The sequence below is a fragment of the Bemisia tabaci genome, chromosome 6 (genome assembly GCF_918797505.1).
Source record: "Bemisia tabaci chromosome 6, PGI_BMITA_v3".
NCBI classification, from domain to species: domain Eukaryota; kingdom Metazoa; phylum Arthropoda; class Insecta; order Hemiptera; family Aleyrodidae; genus Bemisia; species Bemisia tabaci.
The window spans coordinates 36,262,377-36,287,452 of record NC_092798.1 but is presented as its reverse complement, the minus strand read 5'-3'; the positions used below and the strand labels follow the sequence as shown (position 1 = coordinate 36,287,452).

The 25,076-nt window shown below is 39.7% G+C and overlaps 1 protein-coding gene across 1 annotated transcript; it reads left to right on the top strand.

Annotated features, from left to right (window-relative positions):
- Window positions 1-525: 525 nt before the first annotated feature.
- LOC109042952 (uncharacterized) lies at window positions 526-24,997 on the top strand. The gene is made up of 5 exons (XM_072301740.1): window positions 526-761; window positions 17,000-17,324; window positions 18,635-19,008; window positions 20,807-21,174; window positions 21,765-24,997. The coding sequence occupies exons 3-5, from the start codon at window positions 18,903-18,905 to the stop codon at window positions 21,939-21,941; spliced, it is 651 nt and encodes a 216-aa protein (XP_072157841.1). The 5' UTR covers window positions 526-761; window positions 17,000-17,324; window positions 18,635-18,902; the 3' UTR covers window positions 21,942-24,997.
- The last annotated feature ends 79 nt before the right edge of the window (window positions 24,998-25,076 follow it).

The following is a 25,076-nucleotide window of genomic DNA, read 5'->3' as shown; positions in this document are numbered from 1 at the left end:
TTATTGAAACATGAGCTGGGGAAATTGGGGGGAAAACTACGGATTTTGAGGCGCTGAGAACCTACTTATTTGAATTTGAAAATGCCATCCCTTTTTTTTTTTTCTTCTTCTTCTTCTTTATTTTCTTCTTTAAAAAAACACATTTGTATTTATTTTATCGTTGAATTTCAAATTGCTGTAAGTAAATATGAGGGAGATATTTTATTCTTCTAAAACTGGAAGACTGATACTGCCTCATACGAACAACCCAGATGGGATGGCTGTGTCCCTTTGAAAATTGTATCTTAGAGGGGGGGGGGGGGGATGTTGGCATGATTCATGGTCAGCCAAGATATGGCAACATTCCACGGAACTGCGGCCTTTGCAGGTTCGCAGGAATCCAGGATACCGCGATTTGCGCAGGGCGCGCAAAATCCCTTCATCCCTGTGACGTCACACGGCCAGGATCCGCAGTGGCAAGAAGCGAGCGAGCTAGAGCACCCATCCCTGAGCCCTCAATGGAGGACGAAGAATCTACAAAGTTTATCTTCAGCAAGTTGTGTTATCTGCTTTAAATTATGGAGTTATTCGGTTATAGGACTTCACGTGATAATTAAGTGTAATTTAGTGTCAGTGAAATCTCAAGAGGGGGGAGTGACGTAAGTTCTTATCCTGTCTATAAATACTCCGTCGCATTCGTCTTGCCAGTTAGTGAACTACTTTTCTATTGTTGGACCGATCAAAGCGATTTACTTCTCCTGGGTGTGTTTTACGTTGTATGGGTGAGTAATCAGCTTTGTAAATATTTGGAATTACTATTATTTACAGCACAACCATGATTTGTTTTGGTTTTTTATCACAAAATAGTCTTTGATGTCCTAACCTCAAATGATTCACTTTACTGATAACACATCATCAAAACATAATTTGATGAAACACTTAGCTTTTGAAATCCTCGAATTTAGACGCTCATCCGTCTGAATTTTACAGTCTTATTATTGTGTGTCACCGTTTCCTTTCTGTTTATGTATCTTATTGTTTCTAAATCCTAACGTACTTGTGAATTATCGACATTATGAGCAAAACATGGTTGCGCTGTAAGTCTTCTAATTCAGTCGGAACCTTTCATGTGAGTAATGGTATTCTATCAATTCACAGTTCTCACCATAAAGATCTGTTCTGGCATTTTGCAGTAGTCAAGTTGTACTGAGAGGTCCTGAAATGTTCTTATTGATCAGCCCCTACCTAATTGCCAAATTGTTATCAGAAGTTGATGCTCCAAATGACTTTCATTGCATTTGAGCACTCTGAGCAAGAACAGTATGTATAATAAAATCTGTAAATGATTGAGTATTTCGTTTATTGATCATGTTTGTTGAAATTGCGATCATTTCATTCATAATAAACTAATATTGGATCGGATATGCGTTTCACCTTTGGCCTCCACACTGAGTAGGTAGACGTGATATTTCAGAATTCAGGTAACTGGTTGGTTTTTTGGTCACGATTATTTGCTATCATTACTGTCATCCAGTGGGCAATGAAATATCATTCTTCATCCGTAATCTTTACCTGTGTCAGCGTAGCCTATTTACCAACATATCTAGAGACCCCTCGTACGAATTGTGATTTCACTTGTCATACTCCCTCTATTGTGCTAATGATACAGCACTTGTGCGCACTTCTAGTAAATTCCGTGCTATATGAGAAAGAGGATCTTTACCTTAATCAAGGGTTGCACTTTGCATTTGTACAATTATTTTCATTGTTATATAAGAGTACTGAGGGCAGAATTTCTTCCATTAACTCTTCAAAGCTAATTTCTTTGGCTGGCAGTGGTTCACTCATTGACTAGCAGTCAATCGTCGCTACAATACGAAAGTATTTTCTCTAGCTATGGTGCGTTTACATAATCTAATTTCCCGTGTTGGCAACAGTGACAGCCACATTGAAAATATTTGACCCAAAGTGAACGGTTGCTAACGTTGGCCCCAGGTCATCAAACCACAGGATCAATTCTTTAAGTGTTTTTCTTCGTCTTTTGCAACCCAATACACTGAGACTCTGGACTCATGAAAGGAACCACACCCAACCATGTAAATTCGCCAACATTTGATCTAGGTACTTAATTTACAAGAACTCAAATACACACTCTATATTTGGACTGAGTTAAGCAGAAAGGAACCAACCCACATTTTGGAAAAATTGAGTTATGAGTGGTTTTGAACTCAACCACTGCTCTACTATCTATCGCCAAAAATTCAAAGTTTTTGTTGGAGCAAATTTTGCAGAAATTGAACCTGAAGTTTATCTTTTACTTTGAGTCTTGTGCAGGAGCCAAACTTTAAACCTCTTTTTCTCGGTTCGATCCCGATGTGGCTTGGTTCCTTTCTGTTTAACTCCGTCCATTTTATATCTCAATGTAAACTTAAATTTGAAAGCTAATTGTGTAGGAGCCAGACAACACAAAATCTACAGGCTATCAGTGAAGTCAGTCGTGCATACAATTTTTCCTTGAACTGGAACTGATAGCAGTAGGTATCCATGACCTGAGTTCTGCTCAATCATTAACTTTCACACTGAAATATTCTCATATAGGGTCTACTCAACTGAAACTAAGTTTATCTGAAATGTAATTTTATGTAATCAAAATCCTAAATTGGGGAGTAAATGAGTCGTGATACCTATAGTGAAACTATTCGGGTAAATTTTGCGTTTGACTTTCGGCAGAAAACTAGGAACAATGGCATAGACGCTCATTTTAGCTGTTTCTGAAAGATCTGTATGAAAAAACCTTAAGTAATTGAAGCCTTAAAAAATTGAAACAGAAATATTTCATTCATTTTGTCATAACAGACCTAATTTTTGCGGCCAGATTTTCTTCTACCGGGCTCAGAGTTAACACAGTTGATTTTTTGGAAAGAGACAGCTCAAAAACGTGTTTCAATTTTTTTTTATCTCCAAAACTTTAAAGCAAAACTGATAAAATGGAGTAAGGTTTTTAACTTATTGATACTAGTTTACTTTTCTCATGGAAACAAGTTTAAATATTGAACTCTTCCTAAAAGCATTGATTTATTAGAACTGACCAAAAGGGTATCACCTTAACCCTTTGAATTCCTGGCACCCGATTCTTCCATTTCCTGTATCTAGGTTGAAATAGTGTCCCTGTATAGGCACTCTTTACTCATTGTCAGAGTAATGAAAAAGGATCAGATAGATCACATTTAGCAAGAAGGAACCGGTGCAATTACAGTGTTTTCAAAATCGTGTGACTTCTTTTTTTTTTCTTTAAAAATATTTAATATTATGTACAGTTTTAAAATTTACACAATTGTTTTCCTCTAATAGTAAACATGTTTTCTTGCGAAGGAAAAACTATTTGCTCTTCTGGGAATTTTTTCAAAAAATTGTGAAGATGCAACATTCTTACAACACTGTAATCGTGCTCTGCTGGTTCCTTTTTGCTGAATGCGATATCCAGATCTGATTGATTTTTTTTCTCTCTTTTTTTTTGGTCCCCACCCACAAAATTGTACTTTTCTTCCCCTTTTCACCTTGACTGCCCGACCTTTAACTTCAGAAGAGGTAGTCATTCAGAGGTTGCAGTTGGAGCAACACAGCACCTCTTATGTGGCCTCTCTCTGCAATTGAGAATTCGTTTTTATCGCTGAGTGCTCATTCGATGACAATTTTCACCGGTGCTTGACAAGGATAATTTGTCCGGGTTCCCCATAAGCACGTGCTCAACCTCCTCCCCCTGCCCCGCCCGTCTGAGAACCTCAAAACGACCTTCCATGCCTCAATAATCGATCGCTAGAATAGGGCATTACACCTCTCCACCATAGCCTCTCTTCCACTCTCATTGTAATCACACGGCATGCGAGCATTAGTTAACTACGCCTTCTCTTTTGTTTTTCGTCGTCTCGATTCTTGAGTACACTTCATTTTCCTAAATTATTCGGCAGGAAGGTTGGAATATATCAACGATACCTTCCGGTCAAAGTATCACAAGCTCAATGCTATGTTGAAGAATTTCCGCCGCCATTTTATTTTTTTACAGAGAAATTGCTGGTTGAATCTATTTGAAAATCTCATTGAATTTTATCGGCAAGTGAAATTTTCGGACAGCTTCGTTGAACAATTTCTCTGTAAAAAAACGAAATGGCGGCGGAATTTTTTGAACATCGCACGGCGTTCGTGATACTTTGGCCGGGAGGTGAAGATGTAGAAAGAGGCTATCTTTCTTGTAATCAGGGCGATTTCTTCTCATCGGAGCGAGCCAACATCCATTTGTTGAATGATTTTTGCCAAAATTCGAGTCTCGCTCTTACCTTATTCGGCAGAATACGATGAGACTCAATATTATTGCACATTAAATTCTGTCTATCTACGAAAAATCCCTTTTACTTAAACCCTAAATTTTTGAAATGTATTTTTATCATGCTTTTGAAATGCTAAATTATGCATTCGATTGCGGCCATCTGTGGAACGGCAATTCGTCACTTCCCTAACGAAAGACCGTCATACGAGGTCTGTTAGATTAGAAACCGGATTTTGGTCATAACTGGCCCACAGTGCGTCCAAATTACGTTTTCTTGAGCTTTTCTGATAGCTAAAAATATATTTAAGAACGCTACGTTCACAAAGGACGACGGACCGGTCTTATGGGAAAAGTGGGCCCGGTTAAATCGGCTGGCGTTTTGATATGTTGTAGGTCTTAACCTACTGATCAAAAGTGTCAATGGGCATTTCTCCCTATCTCGAAGTTTTACCCCCCATTTTGGGGGTCAAAGTTGCCGATTCGGCGTATAATTGGCAGTTTTGACACCCGGGTTTATTGGTCGCCTATGAGATTCTTTGATGGTTTCTTGAGTCTTTTGTATCCTCTGAATAGGCTAGAGACCATCCGAACTCAAAAACTGACAATTTTGCCTTATGGGTAGGGGGGGGGGGGGGTGTTCACGCCACCGATTTCAGAGTCGGCGAGCCGCATTAAACCGATTCTTTCGCCATGTTTTGGAGAATTTTTTATGCAAATGATTGCGACTGCATCTAGAAAGGTCGACTAAGATGCAGCTCAGAATATACCCCCGGGCGGGAGGGGGGGGGGGGGGTGCGACCGAACTCGAGCAGCGTAACTGGCTTGCGCGGGACGGATCAAACCGATCCTTCTATTATGTTTTGGAGAACTTTTTTGCAAATGACTCAGGCTGCTTCTTGAAAGGTCTACTAAGATGCAGCTCAAAATATACCTCCCCCCCCCGGGGGGGGGGGGAGGCGAAACTGGGCGAAAAGCCGACCGAACTCGGGCAGCGAAAGTTGCCCGAGTTTGATTGTTGATCGGTGATGAGTGATTGGTTGATGAGATTGAGTTGATAGGTTGACCGATGATTTTGTCATGTTTTGGAGTTTTTTTTTTTTTTTATCCCAATGAAACAGACTGCATTTCGGAAGGTCGACTGAGATGGAGCACGGAATATGCTGTATGAGAAAGGAGGCTTCTCAATCCGCACCCTCCCTCGCAATAGGATCTCTCAGCATAGGTCAGTGTGGCACTGACACTAGTGGAGTGACACTTTTTAACGTGGCTAGGACGATTAAAACTTCATACCATTTAACGCATCATTCAATTTTCAGCATATCCTGATGCATTTCAGAATTTCGACGAGGGGAGGGGTTATTTGCTTTTGAAAAGAAAAAAAATTAAAAAGAAGAAGTACATGACCTTGTTTTTTTCTTAGATTTTCTGATTACGTAAAAAAATCTCAGCGAGCTCGCCTCACTTTCTGCACTGAGAGCTTCCAGGATTTGATCCATTACTTATGGAGCTCCAGTAGAAAGAATGAAAAACCCAGAACTCGTCAAATACCTTCAGAACTGATTGCATTGCATATATTGCCTTTTTGCGAATGCTTTGCTTTCTTCCTCGCCTCTCTTGACATTGTTTAATGCTCGATAATAATGTGCGATTTCATTTAAAAAATCACCTAGATGATATATTTCTGAAATCAACCGACGTTATATACGTCTCAGCCGTAGGAATCATCTGCACCATTAGCTTTCGCTTATAGAAATATTGGGCTCAGTCGGAAATGCGTGTTCAGCTAAAACGACCCTCGGAATTATGTATGAGTGATGGTGGTGGTAAAAAATGCCACTATACTAGTGTCAGTGCCACACTGACCTATGCTGAGAGATCCTATTGCGAGGGAGGGTGCGGATTGAGAAGCCTCCTTTCTCATACAGCATATTCCGTGCTCCATCTCAGTCGACACTTCGAAATGCAGTCTGTTTCATTGGGATAGAAAAAAAAAAAAAAACTCCAAAACATGACAAAATCATCGGTTTGATGCAACTCGCGAGAGCTAGTTTCGCTGCCCGAGTTCGGTCGGCTTTTCGGCCCAGTTTTCGCCTCCCCCCCCCCCCCCGGGGGGGGGGAGGTATATTTTGAGCTGCATCTTAGTAGACCTTTCAAGAAGCAGCCTGAGTCAATTGCAAAAAAGTTCTCCAAAACATAATAGAAGGATCGGTTTGATCCGTCCCGCGCAAGCCAGTTACGCTGCTCGAGTTCGGTCGCACCCCCCCCCCCCCCTTCCCGCCCGGGGGTATATTCTGAGCTGCATCTTAGTCGACCTTTCTAGATGCAGTCGCAATCATTTGCATAAAAAATTCTCCAAAACATGGCGAAAGAATCGGTTTAATGCGGCTCGCCGACTCTGAAATCGGTGGCGTGAACACCCCCCCCCCCCCCTACCCATAAGGCAAAATTGTCAGTTTTTGAGTTCGGATGGTCTCTAGCCTATTCAGAGGATACAAAAGACTCAAGAAACCATCAAAGAATCTCATAGGCGACCAATAAACCCGGGTGTCAAAACTGCCAATTATACGCCGAATCGGCAACTTTGACCCCCAAAATGGGGGGTAAAACTTCGAGATAGGGAGAAATGCCCATTGACACTTTTGATCAGTAGGTTAAGACCTACAACATATCAAAACGCCAGCCGATTTAACCGGGCCCACTTTTCCCATAAGACCGGTCCGTCGTCCTTTGAAAAATCCTAATTAGCTTCGTTGGTATGTGGCTTGAAGTAAGGCAACCTCAAGGGTGTTTTGCGATTTTTATGTTTGACCGAACTTGTCTCTCTTTTTTCGGTCTTGCACTACATTTTTCAACCCACAAGGACGATTGGAGTTTCGTCTCCATATCGTAGCCGTACACTAAAGTATTGTCACCGAAAATTATCCTATCCAAAAATGTAGGATCATTGTTAGAACGTTCAAGCAGCTAAAGGGAAATTGACATTTGGTTGGATTTTCGTTCAACGGACAACAATCAAGGGGCAAGTGTACCTGAAACTCGATGCGTGTCTACATATTCTATCAAAATTGTATGTACAGAGCCTTCAGAAATATTACTCTGTTCAACAAGCTCGAAACGACCATTTTCGAGCACTTTTGCCCGCACTTCTTCCACGTGACAAATGTCAGTTGCCGTTGAGGGTCGATTCCCATGCTCCTCATCTTTGACGAACTCCTGACCAGTTTTGAATCGTTTAACCCATTCAAAACAGTGGGAACATCTCATACAATGATCATGGTAAACTTTACTTAGCATATACCAAAAGTTTCGGTACAAGGTATACCGAGTTTAAAACAAAATTTAATGTTGAATCTTTGCTCTATCAGTGATCGCATGATGAAAATCGCAAAACGCACCTGACTTACTCGTATTCAAGATGACACAGAATAAACACTGATCAAAATAAACAAAATCTGTGAACGTAGCGTTCTTAAGTATATTTCCAGCTATCAGGAAAGCTCAAGAAAACCTAATTCGGACGCATTGTGGGCTAGTTATGACCAAAATCCGGTTTCTAATCTAACAGACCTCGTATTTCAATGTTGCCATAATTCCCTTCGCAAATTGCACTTTTACCAGGAAAATTCTGGGCATCTCCAAACAAAACCCTGCTTTTTGTTCAGATCTCATGCAAAAATCAGAAAAAGTTTGTGAAGAAAGTTGCAGAGGCACATTCTCTTAAAAAATCGAGTTCTTTGTCTCAATTTTGCGGTGTTGGAATGGAGTTCCGTTCCTTCCGTTTAAGCGATGTTTGTTAATCTTCGATGAAACAATTACGTCAAAAATTCGACTAACCAGTACATTTTAGACGAAATGGAAACTCAAGTTTAAAAATTTTTCCCGGCCAAGAGACCGCGCGAAGAGTGACTTCGGGTGCAGTTGAACTTGCGGATTACGATATCCATGAGCCGTTAAGAGTTGTCGAGTTATATCTTCCTGATTACGCAGCGTGTCGCATAAGTTTGATGTGCAATTATTGCGGACGCGCACTTACCGTTTCGATGAAAAAGAGACATGCACGCTTCTTACTCACCTGCTAAACCACGTTTTCGCATTCCACCACGTGATCGGAGAAATATATGAAACGTCATTCTGCGTTGCTAGTTCCCTCAACAAATCAGTTTATCGCCGTACTGCGGAAAAGCGCCGGACGATCATTCAGACGACGCCAAACTTCTGATGAAACAAGAATTTTCTAAGAAGAAAGGAAATAAACTTGTAAAGTTCTTTAAAGTCCTCAAAGAATGGCATGTGTAATTCAATCTAGTACTATTACTTTCATAGGAAACTCGTTGTTTTCTCCATCAAAATCGATGTCCAGCCGAGAAAATTTAGCGACCTTAAAATCCCCCTACGACGTTTTTCCCAATCGCAGTATCAAAGAGCCCAGTAGCGCGTCTGACTTTAGATCAATACTGCCGTGCTAAGGAAGAACGCCGTATGAGCATTCGAGAGTTGTCAAATTTCCTCCGGTAAAATGATTATTGTTGAGGAAAGTTGTGAACATTTTTCCTTGAAATTTCCAGGAAATATTTGTAAAATTGCGAAAAAAATTATATGAAAACCTGGACGAGGAACATTCAAAAATTCACCAGATAATTCGAGTTTTATCAAAGGAAATTTGGCAACGCCTGAAGGTCCATATGGCGTTCTTCTTTAGCACGACAGAATAGTTCTCGGGTTTGAATCTTAGCAGTGGCAACAAACTTTTACGAAATTGATGAGCGGATCTGCTGAAACTAATTCTCTTAGTCTTGGGGGTGGCTGTGTGATCCCTAATGATACAGTTATACTAATGAGATAGCATCTATGGGTGGTTTAAGGTATTAGCGAAATAGAAGCCAAGTAAGTAGTAAAATAGAAAAAAGGGAGAAAAATAGCCCTGTAAAATCCAACTCTGTTTTTTTTAAGGGGGGGGGGGGGGGGTTGGAAATTCGTCAGAAGTGAAGTGCTCTCTCATGATCAGGCACTTCTAGACCTCCCCCTCCCCTCATCCCGCCTCCGTGGGTACTCGTCGTAATTTATGAACAGCCACGATCAGGATTTTCCGTCGCGAAAAGAAAACTTGTGACCCTTTTCAAGCGCGGCCCGGAAAACTTGATTTCCGATACAGTGGCGTGGCGTGAATTGCGATGTATCGATTGTTATGCCATTTAAACCTATGGAAAAGGATCGATAGACAGGGCGTTCGCAGCGAACACCCTATTAATCGATTCTTTACCATAGCTTCAAATGGGGAAATATCGATATATATCGAATCACGCCACCCATGTTTCCGAAGTTCTGTCCTCGCGTGCGAGTTAATCCGGTTCCCAACCCCCGCGGCGGGGGATGTTTTCGCTGCGAGGAATCCCCAGCGATGACGAGGTCGAGATGACGTGTCGGGAGCAGGAGGCGTTCGTCAGTCGAGATCGTCACTCGAGACTTCCCGACGTGGACGTGGGCAAGTGACGTCAGAGGCCGTCACGAGGATCCACCTCTAAAATAAGACCCGCGCCACGTTGCGCAACTGTCTCCTCTCGCTCGAGTTTCGCCCCCGCTCGAAGCGAGGCGTGGGGGTGAATGCACTCGCAATTCCGTGTATCGACTCGAGTAGTCGCATCCGGGTGATTCTTCCAGGAAGTAAACAAACATCGATTCATCGAACTTGGATTGCATTTTGCAAAAAGGAACCACTAGCATTGCAATGATGCTAAGATTGTTCAACTTCATCCTTTGCAATAAAATTGCGGAAATTGTGAAAAACTATGAAAAGATGGTAATTTTTGTCTTTAATTTACAGTTTTAAGCGAGTAAAATAGAAACTATTAAGGGATAATCGGGGTTTTCCTCCAAGACAAAAGAAGTTGCACAATCTTAGCAACATTGCAATGCTAGTGGTTCCTTTTTGTCTACAAGTCCGGAAATAGTACCGATTTTTCAAGGCGGGTCCGGAAGTACTGAAGAAAGTGCGGAAATTCTGCAAAAGATCCGTAATTTTTTCATTGTTTGGTCATTTTTGTCGCAATTAGAACGAGAAATTCAAATTTTTGAAATTTTTCGAATTTCGTCAATTGGACGTGCCGAAAAAGTACTGAGTTTTCACCGTTGAGGAGGCACTAAAAATCTTGGGGATGTACCGAAAAAGTACTGTAAACGTACTGATTTTTGGCCTGCGTGTTTTAGTAGACACCCTGGTGGAAATCTTTCTTTGAAAAAAAGGATGGGTGTGTCATTTGAAAATCATCACACGCCCATTCTGCCGTGCTGCGGGAAAGCGTCGTATGAACCCTCAGGCGTCGCCAAATTTCCAGCCCCCCCCCCCCCCCCCCGGGAGCTAGTGTCGTGGAAGGATTTTTCACGTCTTGGAGGACGAAGAGGCACTTCGTCACTGCCTGACGGAGAATCTCGGAGTAAATCGACACGGCATTTCCCGGTGTTAAGGTCACCCGAAAGCTCAGGGCACAGGGCACCGTCGAAAGGGTGAACCCCGATAACGAGCCCAGGGTTAGGTTAAGCGGGACGGAAAGAGGGTCAACGCGGGGGCGGACGGGGGTGGAGGGTGCTTGAACTTGGGAGATATCGCGGAGCACGAGCGCGATAAGGGACGAGCCCGTCAGTGGCGTGGCGTGAATTGCGATGTATCGATTGTTTTGCCGTTTAAAACTATGATAAAGAATCGATTATTAAGGTGTTCGCTGCGAACACCCTGTTCATCGATCCTTTTCCATAGGTTTAAATGGCAGAACAATCGATACATCGCAATTCACGCCACGCCACCGGACGAGCCCGCCGTCATTCAGACTTTGAAGTTTCGAGTCGGGCCACTCTGCCGTGCTAAAGGGAGAACGCCGTATGAACATTCGAGAGTTGCCAAATTTCCTTCAGTAAAATGGTTATTTTTCGAGGAAAGTTATGAATATTTTCCCTTGAAATTTGCAGATTTTTTACATCAAATTTCGAAAAAAATGTTCTGAAATCCCGGAGGAGAAATATTCTCAAATTCTCCTGAAAATTCGTTGTTTTTCGAAGGAAATTTGGCAACGCCTGATGGGTCATACGGCGTTCTTCCTCAGCACGGCAGCACTCGAGAGGAGTCCACGTGGTCCGGCATGCGTCGGCTCCCTGTTGTCGATGAGGCTTTCGCCGGATTCTAGCGCTGTGCGTCATTTTTCAACACGGTTACGTAAAAGAGAAAAAGTGGGCGGTCGGAGAATGGAAAGTGATGAAAACTCGGAAGCGAGAAAAAGTACTGCCGTGCAAACGAAATACACCTTCGTTAATCGTATTTGATTTGTTTTTTGATTGAAGAAAATTGAAAAACGAGAGTAACGCGTCGAAACTTTCTATTTGATTTTTATTTTTAAATCATTTCAGAAAATTTCCGGAAAACCTTCAGAAAACTACAGGAAGCTTCGTAAAACACATCGATTAAAAATAAAACATCGGTAGATGTGTGCAACGTTACAATCGGAGATAAATACGCTTTTATTCGCGCGCAGTCGTCGGTATTTCGGTTCATCCACGGCAGGCGCAATGATACAACTATTCGACCACGGATGTAGGCATGTTGCAGCCAGCCGGATTGAAGGCGCGTCAAACTGCGAAGATCACGCAGCCGCATTCCCTTCCCTGGCTGTCGCAACGCTGAAATCGCCGCAAACCTAAGAATACGCGTCATTATTTTCACTTTTTGCCCTGTTTTACTATATTTAAATTGAAATATGTATTTCAACTATAACAATTCAAAAAATTTAATCGTATATGATTCGTTTTTTGATTGAAGAAAATGGAGAAACGAGAGTAACGCGTCGAAACTTTCTATGATTTTTATTTTTAAATCATTTCAGAAAATTTCCGGAAAACCTTCAGAAAACTACAGGAAGCTTCGTAAAACACATCGATTAAAAATAAAACATCAGTAGATGTGTGCAACGTTACAATCGGAGATAAATACGCTTTTATTCGCGCGCAGCCGTCGGTATTTCGGTTCATCCACGGCAGGCGCAATGATACAACTATTCGACCACGGATGTAGGCATGTTGCAGCCTGCCGGATTGAAGGCGCGTCAAACTGCGAAGATCACGCAGCCGCATTCCCTTCCCTGGCTGTCGCAACGCTGAAATCGCCGCAAACCTAAGAATACGCGTCATTATTTTCACTTTTTGCCCTGTTTTACTATATTTAAATTGAAATATGTATTTCAACTATAACGATTCAAAAAATTTAATAAACATTCCTTCGCATGGTAGAGAACGATTCCCAAAGCAAACCCGAGTGAAAGAGCGAAATGTCAGTGCGCAGGTGTGAATGCGAGCGTCATACTTTATTTCTCCTTCATTTCAGTGATTATGCAATTTTAGCCACATAGGAGTTGAAATAGTCGTATGCCGCATTTGGAACCTTATCATTAATGAACAGGCGTGTAATGCTCTTCAAATGGCTCTTCCATCCTTTTTTCAGTGAGAGATTATTTTACTCTCGCAGCTTGTATAATTTGCTATTATGTTATTTTTTGTAAAATTCTGCACAATTATTTAACATTATTTTCCACGCAAAGTCAAATTTTCTCATAGTTGAATCACATCTTTGCAAAAAGTTCCTCGCATCGCTTCCTTTTTGTCGAGTGCAGTAGAGAAAATGCCTCAGTTCGGATCCGCTCGATTCACGGAGAAAATGCTCCACATTACACTGCCGTGCCAAGGAAGAACGCCGTATGAACTTTCGAGAGTTGCCAAATTTCCGCGGATAAAATGTTCATTTTAGAGGAAACTTGTGAATATTTTTTCTAGGAATTTTCAGACACTTTAGATCAAATTATTAAAAAAAAATTATCTGAGAAATTGGCAGATAAATATTCAAAAATTTTCCTGAGTTTATACGTCCTTTCTTCATTAAATACATTTACTAACACCTGAGCGCTTTTCTAATACGACAGTATTAGAACTTTCCCGCTTGTTTTATACTTTCTCTCTGTCCATTCAACGTAGCCCCCAACTTTCCCGATAATTTTCCTCGCCGCGGTTAGCCAACGAAAAGCTTGAGCCCGGCCGTTCGCGAATCGCGAGGTTTTCGTTTATCACTATTTTTAGCGGTGTTTACCCGCGATTGCCCGAAATTCGTGCCAATCTTGTGCTCACTTGTACGTACGTCTTCCTTGCCCTGTCCTCCTGCCTTTCCCTCCCCGCCTCCCGCCCATCCGTGTGCCAGAGCCCGCGCAGTCAACGCCGCACAGTGGATCGAGTCAAAAGGAGAGGTCGGACAAAATTTGGAAACTTTAAACGCTTATAACTCCGTTTGCACGAAACTTTGAGGCTCTAAAAGTGGTTTCATCAGTTTCCCCGTAAAATTTTCTTCTACTACAACCCATTGAAATTAAAAATGTGACGAAATAAACATCAAAATTTGAAATTTGAATCAAAAATTTCATGTGCGACCTGTCTAGTTGACTCGACCCACTGTGCGCCGCGGAAAAGTAGGGGGAACCGACGACTACTCCTGGCCGGGGAAAGCTCGATCAATTGAATTTTTCAGGAATGCGCCGCGGTATTAAAATAAGTCATGTTGTAAACCCCGAACACGTATGCGAGCCCTCCGATCGAACTGCGAATAACCAAGTCCACGCCGATGAGATGATGCAATTTTTTCGACCAATTTCATGGACCGCTTCTCAATAAAATGAAAAAAGAACATAATAACTTCCTGGATTTCTCTGTTAAAGATCCACACATCAGTCCATCAGATCTCCCCGATAAAGTTTTTTTAGTACAATTGAATTTGTCGGAGCTCTATGAATTCTGCCGTGCCAAGGAAAAACGCCGTATGAACATTCTGGAGTTGCCAAATTTTCCTCAGTAAAACGTGCATTTTTGACGACATTCGTGCATATCTTTCCTTGGAATTTTCAGATATTTTAGATTAAACTGCGTACAAAATTGTCTGAAAATTTTGGGGGAAAATATTTACAATTTGCCCAGTAAATTTGGTTTTTATCTAAGGAGACTTGGCAACATTTAAAGGCTCATACGACGTTCTTCCTTAGATCGGCAGAATCGGTAAGCTCATTTTTATTCCTGTGAGTCACGTTCATTCCTTCCCTGATGACAGCCAGCTTGTTCAGCCTTCTCTCCCGGTGATTCCGGAAAATCGTTATCCCTGTTCCCGTTTGGCAACGTCGGAATATTATCACGAATGTTTTTCCGCTCGCTTTGTCGTATGTCATCATGTCACTCAATTGTCATTTCCTGTCAGGCTCTCTGTAGAAATGGATTTTAAAGTCGTGCCATGCCTCGAAGATGTAAAGTAAACAAAACAAGTAGCTAACTTTCAAAACTGCCCAACTGGCATGAGGTGAGAGCCTCGTTCATGACTCCATAAGCAAACAAATTTTTGCTCCTGACATAATGGTTGTTTGGAGGGAACAGTGAAACACTCTTTCTTTTTTCTACCTCGCTGTTTTTTAGTGGGGTAGAGTATGTGCTTCTTTTCTACTCCATCGAATGAGAGAATTTGATCGCACCCACGATGTGCTCAGGTACAATTTCCTTTTTGTTAAAGTCAAACTCATCGTCCAATCCAATTTTCTTTTGACTCGGTCAATGGGCCTGTTGCATGCAAGAGATACAGCCGTGCGAATAGACTTTTAAGAGGTTAAATGCCACGAAAATTACGATGGTCACATTAAAAAAGTCTGAAATACACTCCTTACTGCGCAATTTGTGTTGTTAGGAACGCGCTTTTTCAAATTTCCCGCGTCTGGGGGCAGTTTTCTAACGAAAACAATTAACGGCAACTCGCGGCTATTTCCGGTCAACTAAAACTGACAACATAACCTAAAAATCGGAGCTCGTGACATCGTGGAAATGAAATGTAGAAGGATTGCGTTGGATATTTACGGAGCACTAAAAGCAAAAAATGAAGCTTCTAGAGCTTCTTTTCAATCACCTCTACTATTGGCTAGAGGATTGGCGGCGAAATCGGGACAAGTTTGAATTCAAATGTAGGGCGGGAACTAATAAATAAAATTGCGGAAACAAAGTATTTTAGGTTGATTTTTGCCCAAATTTAGGTACACACTCATATTTTTTTAACTTTAGGTTAGTTTCAGTCCGTCGTCGACCGATTAATTTCATTTGGGAGTAACGTTGATCTAGAACTGTAACGGCCTGTTTGAACCTGCAGAACCACCATGAGCAGAAAAAAACTAACTTTATCTGAGATTACTGCCTGTTACCGAGCAAAAGTAGGTGTATTATATTAGGACGCAGACCGAACTTTCTTAGTATATTCGTTTTAGGAATTTAAAATACGTTTCAAAGAAGAAATGTGCAAAAATCAAGAGGACAAGTTCAAATCAAATTTCCGTTTGCCGCCATGGATTCCCGCGCTCATTTACACACTCACACAAGCGCGCAGCGCCGAACCTAGCTTCACTTTTTCCCCGTGCTTTTAGAATATGGACCACTATAGGAGATCACGCTTGTTGGTTTGTAAACAAACTGAAGGAAAAAATAACAACAACAACAACGACTCGGCATATTCCGGAAATCACCGAGCCCGCCGTTTGCTCGTTTCCGGTGATTAGAAAACTGCCCCCAGACGCGGGAAATTTGAAAAAGCGCGTTCCTAACAACGCAAATTGCGCAGTAAGGAGTGTACTTTTTTAATGTGACCATCGTAATTTTCGTGTCATTTAACCTCTAAAAAGTCTATTCGCGCGGCTGTATCTCTTGCATGCAACAGGCCCATTCTAAGGTTTAAAGTCACGCTTTCCCTTTTTCCCCAATTTTTCTCAAGTAAGGTGGAGTACTCACTTCACCTCGTCACCATCATGGGAGTAAACCTTTTCCTTTTTTCCCCAATTTTTTTTTATTTACGGTGGAGTAATGACTTCACCTCGTCACCATTACGGGAGTAAACCTAATTGCATCCTCATTTAGGTACTTTGATTTTTTTAAGTTTGCTGTATTATCCGATCCAATTTTAGTGTGTCATGTCGAACATTTAAATGTATGAATTTCCTATTTATTTCATTTAATGAAGTTGCTCGTTTAACCAAAAAAAAAAAAAAAAAAATTAGGAACTTTCGCTTTGTTTAGAAAAAAAAATAGTCGCATCATCCGATGCAATTTCTGTTGGAATCTATCAATCCCAAAATTTACAATTACGCTCTTCTTTTTATTGACTAGTGGTTGCCCATTAAAAAATTTACCGCCTTGTGAGGCATAGTCACGTTTTCTGTCATTATTCTTTTTCTCCTTGAAATATACTTAACCAATCAAAATTTATCCAAATTTTCAGAGAATATCGCTTCACACACAACTTCATTAAATGGACCGAGTTTAACAGAAAGGAACCAACCCGTATAACATTGAAACTGAGTAAAAAAGGTTTGAAGTTGTATTCCTCCGTGAGGCTCAGTGTAGAAAATAAACTTTAACCCCTCTTAACAGAGACTAACTTTTTCTTCTCGTCTTTGAGTTTTTGGCAGGGGAATGTATACGTCTTTTGGAACTCAAAAACATTCTTAACTCAATTTTTTCGACAATGTGGGTTGGTTCCTTTCTGATGAACTCGGTCCAAATGATCTTTGAAAATGTATGGTTTTTTGTGCTTTTCTGATGCTGTTTGAATGTTGTTATCATTTTTTTCATTGAATTCTATGATTCTTGTTTCAGAGCGTGAGAAAACCAGTATACCAAACGCGTTCCCTGTTCAGCAATTAAGCTGCTGCAGGGATGAGAGTGAGTATGTACCTACAGTTGGTCGCTGGGGCGCGGAATGGCCAAGTTGACTCGCACAAGACTACGTGGTATGGCTGAAGGGGGTCGGTGGCGAATGGCCCCAAGAGCACCCCCTACCACTCCCTGAGTGGGGGACCCCACGGGATCCCTGCAAGCTTCCCTCTGTCGAGGCCTATGAAGATTTGGCGCTCACAGTTGAACTGACGGTCCAGCAACTTTTGCAGAGCAACAACTACAACACTGTCTGCAATTTTGTCACGTGAGTCCCCACACTTTCCGGAATCTTTCAGGGTTGCCACGGTCAGGGAATGCCATAGAGAAAAAAAAGGAGGTGTTTGCATCTTGAGGTTTGTTTACCCTGTGACGTAGGTCGGTACAACCTGGCCAGCGAAATCCGGAATTCGAAATATGAAAAACGGACCATAATGTCCGATTTTTTTACTTAAATCAACTCATTTTATAATTTCGAGCACTTTTTATAGAATGACTTTTTTCCTTAAATTACACCATTTCCAAGAAAATCGACAGGATAAACGTCGCTGTACCGACCTACGTCATCAAATCATCAAAAAAATTCCAAGATGCCCGAAATGCAAACACCTCCTTTTTTTTCTCTATGAGGGAATGCCGGGAAAAGCGGGAAACGCCAGGGAATTTTAAAGAGTCGGGGAAAACCTAGGAATTTCAGGGAAAATGACGAAAGTGTCAGGGAAAAATTTTTATTCACCTTTATAAGCTTTTTAGAGTGGATTTGACATTTTAGAACAACAAATTTTGCCTGAAAACTATTTTAAATTATGTATTTTTGGCCATATGACGTAACTTCAATTGTCAGGGCATTTTACTCAAAAGTGTCAGGGAAATTTCAGGGAATTTCAAATTGTAAATTTTGTGGCGACCCTGATCTTTGATCCTTAGAAACTCCTTAAACAGGGTCTTTCACTTAGGGGTTTCGACGCTCTTGAAAGCCTGGAAAGTCAGAGGAAGTTCATAGAGAAAAAGTTATGGACAATTCAAGGCAACCTGGAAAAGTCAGTAAATTCATAAAAAATTAAATTACGGAATTCCGCAAGTAGCGTTTAGTATAATTCAACATAATGAAAAGGAAAAAATCCAAGTGGAAGTTTTGTTTGGAAGTCTAGAAAAGAGAAAAATCGAAAATGTCAGGGAATCTCAAAAGAAAAGAGTCAAGGACCCAGAAAATCAAAATTTTTGTAAAATCCTGTTAGAAAAAAAAAACTGTTCTAAAATTATTCCCTTCAACTATTTGTAATCTGATTGGATAAAATCGGCCTGAGCTCCCCAAAAAAGAAAAAAATTCCCTGAAAAAAGGTTATTCTATCAACCAGAGTATAGTCAAGTTTTACGAAAGCTTCTTTTACCTAAGGAGCCAGCAACAAGTGAATGCACTTAAGTTTGTTAGTTTCTGGCAGTTTTTAGCAGAATTCATCAATTGAAAGATTTAATTTTGCTCGCAAAAACAGTTGAAACTCCCGAGGGACTGGAAAGAAATTATAACTTTTGAAAAGGAAACAAATGGATGACCGTTTATTTTCTATGTTATTTCAGGTTCTATCGAACGTACCGTCGAAGTTTGGAGACGAATTTGAGCCACTTCTACCGATGCTACATTCCACCGATAACAGCGGAGCACCACACATGTGTGGGTCTCGGCTTGGAGCTCATCGAGCGGCTGGGAAAGCTTGGAAAGCGATTCCCAGGCCTCGTGGACCGTTTATACATCGCATCGTGTGAGGAGCTCATTCCGGAGGTGGAGGAATACATTGACTCCGACCCGGATCCGTCGGAGGTCGACAAGGAGCATGTCCTCGTTGCTATGAGGCTGGACATCGCTGGCAGGAAGGGCTACCTCTTGCTTGATCCTGGATACCATGTCGCCAGGGTCATCACTGTTATGGAGGACAAACAGTACCCCCATACAGGTACGTCGAGGTCTGCCTCATTCATAGGGAGGGTGTTAAAGTTAAGACTTGGTTGAAGGTATCACGTTAAAGTTAAGATTCTATCACGATACCACCTTAAAGTTTATCAGTGGTGAGATGGAAATAAAGTTCAAAATGATTTCCGATTTTGACACCAGCTGGTCTTTGTTAATGTAGAACCAACAAACTACAACAAACAGAGTGAGAATTAAAAAGACGAGGTTTGAATTAAAGTTTGTCACTGTATTAATCCGAAATTTCACAAAAACGTTGTAGAAGATATGAAAAACAAAAGAGGATGAAAAATCGTTGAGATTCCACACAATGATGCACTTTAAATATTGAGAGTAAAACACTTGATGGAAGGGGTTTAAAAATGGTCACTTGAAACTAAAAGTTATGAGAGAACCTTTGGTCGAAAAACGTTGAGAGATGACAAACGTCTCACGGGTCTGAGGGATGTAAAAAGACCTCGATTTAGGCGCAGCGCACGCTAATATAGACTTGCTGACGTCACGGGTGGTGTGATAACAAGTCTACGCGTGATTGGCTGGCTATAATCGATGTAACTTCAGTTGCAAGTCTAGTAATTAAAAGTAATGGAGATGGACTGAATGATTGGAAGTAAAGAAGATTTGAGATCGAAAAATAGATTTTTATGAAATGAAAAATGAATATTAGAAAAAAATTGAAAAGAGTTGACAGAGGTTCGAGAAATTTAGCAACAATGTCTAGAAGAAGTCAACCCATTCCAAAGGATTAAATCTAAATGGAAGTCTTGTTCACAGGTCTGGAAAAGTTAAGGCTTAGGGATTTTGAACATTTTGGAGTCAGGGAATACCAAAAGAAGTCATGGGGAGGGATTGAGGGTCAAGGGAAATTCACAGAATTGGAAAATGGAAAAATTATGAAATCCCTGGTCTAGAACCCAACAGTAGTGGTAAAACCCCGAATGGTATAAAATGAAATTCACCTTTTGGTCTTCGATGAAATTTACTTAAGGATGGTGAAACAAAGAAACTGTATATCCTTGGGTTATGATGTTGGAGAATTCATCTTCAATCTGCAAGCTTTTGCGCTATTTTTTTTTTGTTCTGTCAAGAATATCCGCTGCAAATTGTTTGGAAAAATTTTCCAGAATATTCTAATAACATACCTAAAAAATAAAGCAAGCTTTGAAATGAAGGACTTCTTCGGCAAAATGAATTTTAATCAGAATTTGCTCCAAAATTTTCCTCGCTATAACGAGTAAGCAAATCTCATCCCTAGTAAAAGTGAGTCAGCCTGACGTCAGGCTATGATTTTATAAACTACCCTGAGTCTGACAGATTCAGGCTGACACAAGTCTGAATCAGTCTGACTCAGGGTCGTTTATGAAGCATAGCCTGACATCAGGCTGATTCACTTTCACTAGGGATTTGCTGCAAATACTACGCAAGTTTATACAATCTTTGCAGCCTTACAAACTTCGTACACCCTCTTACCAAAAAAGTCATCAATTTTGAAACACTGCTTGACTCCTTCACAAATAGTACCCACTAAAAAAAATCAATTATGCTCTAGTATTGAACGTTTTAAAAGTTTACCATTTTGAATACCACTGTGTGTTTACCAATAGGAGAGCACAAGAAACATGACTCCTTAGGTGCATAAATACTTACGCTTTCCGCAGTTCATGTCAAAAAGCTGTAGCTACTCTCTCCTGTAATATAGTAGGGAAGATTTCAATTTTTTTTCAATCCTTGAGCGCATTCCTGCAAGACGAGTTTTCAAATTCTATTCCTTATTTTTGCTTCAGGTTGGTTCACCCAGTCTCAAGATGAGACCTGCAAGAAAGAGTATAACTACGTCATTAGTGAAGAAAACCCAAGTTACATACTGTGGAATATCCGTGAGAAACGAGGCGTGGCAGCCGAAAAACTGTCGCAGAGCATCATCTATGTGGCTGCTCCGTTCAACACTCCTGTAGACGTAACCGAGCGACGCAACTTGTGTTACGATTTCCGCAGTGTGCTGTCAAGAGACGCCAAGGGGCACCTCATTTCTGGTATATACTTCCCAGTAACCTTGAAAGGGGCTGGTGAATTTACTCTATTCTATCAGAATGAGGACGGAACGAAGATACGCATGAAACTACCATTTGCTGCCTTCAAGTCTCCAAATTTGGTGAGTTTGAGTTTATTTATTGTTTCTTACATTTTTATTGCTTTCAGGATTTGATTTTATCATTCATACTGTAGAACCAATGTTAATAACATAAACAATAAATATCGGTATAATGAAGAATTAATGATGAATGCAAGACAAATTTTTGAAAAAATGAGAAATATAATGAAACGCAAAACTAAAGTTAAAGGATCAAACAATCTAGAAACCATTAAGAAATTCAAATGTTTCACAACCTGTAATAACCTTAGTTGATACCTAACAACTTCTCTCTTCTGTGAATGTTCAATGAAATATTAATGCTGTTTGCTGAAGAATTCTAACGTCAATATTAACAATCTCTCACGTAATTCCAAAAAGAAACTTTTTAGTGTGATCTCAAAAACTAAATCTTCAGGATGATTTCTGAAAGAAATTAGAATTACCACTTTATGTGGGTTTGAGAATGTACTTTAGTATGTATCTTCAATGTCGTCCTTTTTAGTGTGTCTGCATTATTTTGACAAGTTTTAATCATGGATAATAGAACACTGAGCCAAATTCTCTGCTAATCTACAATATCATTAACCTTGCTATTTTGGTTTTTCCAGTTGCTGAGCGCCGATCAAATGCACGCAGTCAAAATGTGCAACAAACAGCTCGGCTGGGCTGATGGGAAGCTGATTTCAAGACTAAAGATGTTGAATACGATTCTGAATGACAAGGACTTCGTGACGCAGATGCTCAATATTAATATGAGCATCAACGAACTCGGGCAAGATATTTAGCTACAGCACACATTCTTGGGCACGCTCTTTCTCCACCCACCCAATCCAGCCGCTTAATCTACTAGGCTTAATCTTCATCCTTTTCTTAGTCGTAATGTTATCGCGTAGTTGGTAATGGGTTTTTATCATCGTTTAAGCGTATATTTTCTCAATTATCCATTCAGAGTGATGTAATGTCTTTGTCTCTCGCCAGGTTAGACTTGTAAGTCAATTTATTTCCTTAATATCTGTCCTTAAGAATCATTGACCTATTATGAGCTAGATACTCTTTGTTCAGTATTTTGGACTGACTTAGTATCCAGATTTTGGAGAATTTTCTCCTTTAGTCAATTTGTTATTTAATCAACCTCGCCTCAAGCCACCAAAATTGTTTTGATTGGTAACGTTTAGAGTTGTTTGTCCATTCTACAGTTATTTCTAAAAATGTTGATGAATTGTGATTAAATTAGAAGATTTGTTCATTAAGCACATGGAATTCAGTATATTTTTAACTTACCAATTCTGTTGGAGATAATATTAATGTTCGTTTTTCTGTACTCATTTTTTCTGGTAATCATATGAGTGGTTTCATACTTGACGAAAAAAAAATGATTAATTTTTATTATTACTTGACTAGATCAACTGAAGATGCCCTTGTTTGCATAGTGGCAAGTTTTAATACAATTTTCTATGAAAGGTTTTAATGTGACAAGAAATGAGTACACACCTGTGTAGACCCCAGCCTTACGTGTCTGAATTATTCCTCAAATCAAAGTGTGAATTATGTTGGGTGGTGGTCTGTCTAGTATTTACTGCTTAACTGAATATTGTATTTTGTCCTCAACTAGAAAGAGGATCTACATAAATAATATCTGAGGAACAGCTCACAATATGGCCGTTGATTCAATTTCAATTAAACTGTATTTTCTTCTCTCTATTATAGTTTATAATATCTCACGATAAGATGTACGAACATAATCAGCTTCTTGCTTAATTTCAAGGACAAATAATCAGCAAATCATTAAGTAAATTAATAATAGTTTTCTAACTTGCCGCGTTGTTTGATTTTTTCGCAATATTCTAACCAAATAATCCAAATTGTATCAAAACGAATATATATTTTGATTTATATAGCTAAGGATGCATGAATTTTAACCTGCCTTTTGTAGCTCTTAATGCACATTCCTGCACTCTTACTTTTTACCGCACCTGAGAAATTAATACCAGGAAGTTGATTCATGTATGTGATAGCCGCTAAGAAACCTTTGTACTCTCAATCTGCCTTTGCACTGTTTATCCATCTATTTATAATAAAGAGCAGTAAATAATCGCTCTGTCAGTTGTACATCCGCTCAATGCCACAGTGCAACATTTTGAAAGTCACTCAGGTACATACCTATTTTTGAAACCTAAGATGGATGTAATCTACTTTGTCGTTCACTAGAGTGAATTTTATGTTAAAAGAAGGATTCCTATTTTTATGACTTAGAACCTGATAATAATGATTAATTAATTAATTGTAAATGCATGAAATTAGATGTGTTATCGTTAGTCTAAACTCAGTGTTTAAGTGGTGAAAGAATAGAAGAGGAACGAAACCCCTAAGAATTTTTGCATTTGGATGTGATTGATGTTTTCCCCTTTTTTTCCTCTTTCTATTAAAATGAAATTGGTCATTTTTAGCTATGCATTAATAACCGAGGAGAATTCGAGGCCGATTATTTTTATCCGGTTGGCAACTTCTTTAATCACCACTCAAAAGTTGAATTCAAAATGTAGTAAATTATCTCAAAGAATTTTGGTTCTAACTGATGCATGTCGGCAACATCAATCACATTTGTTTGTAAAAATTCACTTCTTATCTAAAATGTGTTATTAATTGAAAATAAGTAACGATATGAATGATTTCTAGAATTCCTGTCAATACGTCCTGTCTTAAATCTTGCAAATTCTCCCCAAGATTTCTGCAGCCTTTACAAAGTATAACTAAGTGCTATGTGATCTTGTTTATGTAGTTAGTTTGATCTTTTCATCAATGGAAATTTGTTAGGAAGAATTAGTTTAAAAAAAGCAGAATCGGAAAGTTGATTTTTCTTCATGGGACTTGATCTCATGAATGACAGCGCTTGTTTCAATGATACTAACAAAAAAATTGAAATCTAAAGATTGTTTTAGTTACCTTCATTTTCATTGTTTTAATCTTTGACTAACTCAGTTCTCTTTCTGTAGAACTGAACATTTTATCAACTTTTGACATTTTGAGATTTCAGTTTGCTCCTAAGCAAAATTGTTTTATGATTTCCTCAGCTCTAATGCTACCTTAATTATAGCATTGGCTGTTGTGTTAAAATATACAAGTTAGGAAGCCATTTTGCTCTTCTGAAAGTTAAATTTATGTGAAAGTAAAATTTTGCGCTGCAAAATGTGTTTTATGGCTGTTGTCTTACAGTCGAGTTAATCTAACCCTGTTTTACTAATGTAATCAAATAGTTGCAAGCACACAGCAAAGAAATATTTTTCATTCTTCGTCATTTGACTTAACTATTTTGATGGCAAGTATTTAGCAGTCAATCCAGCTTTTCCTTTTCAATGCCTCGTTACTGCTCTGTTTGTGTCAGCTGTTGCTTCCTCAGCGCCGACCTTTATAGAAATTATTTTACAAACCTTCTTTCTCAGCAATCGTATCTGTTTATTGCCAGTCATGAACAACTGGATTACATCTGACAATGAAAGAAATGTATCAAACAATTTGAGGAAATGAGCAAGCTGTTCAAGCAATGCTTGCTTTCATAAGTTCCAAATTTTTTAAAGGCTTCAATGCATCAGAATTGAAAATTCAATGCACTGCTTCGTGTTAATTGCAAAAAAGTTACTCAATGCCTAGTTTGCTCTTGGCGTATTTTTTTGTTGTTACTTCATCTTTTTTTCTCTGGTTGAAAAATTTTCTCTGATTTTTCTAACTCTGTTTCTTCTTTGTTATGTTGTCAGTTTCAATTTTGTTCTTTATTTTGTTTCACTTTTCAATTTCTTCAAATTGTTTAGCTTACATTATTTTAATAAAATTCTTATTCATGGCATTCTGCTTGCTTTTTCCTTGTTGACTCCTGAACTGCCGTGCTAAGGAAGAATGCTGTATGGACATTCGAGAGTTGATAA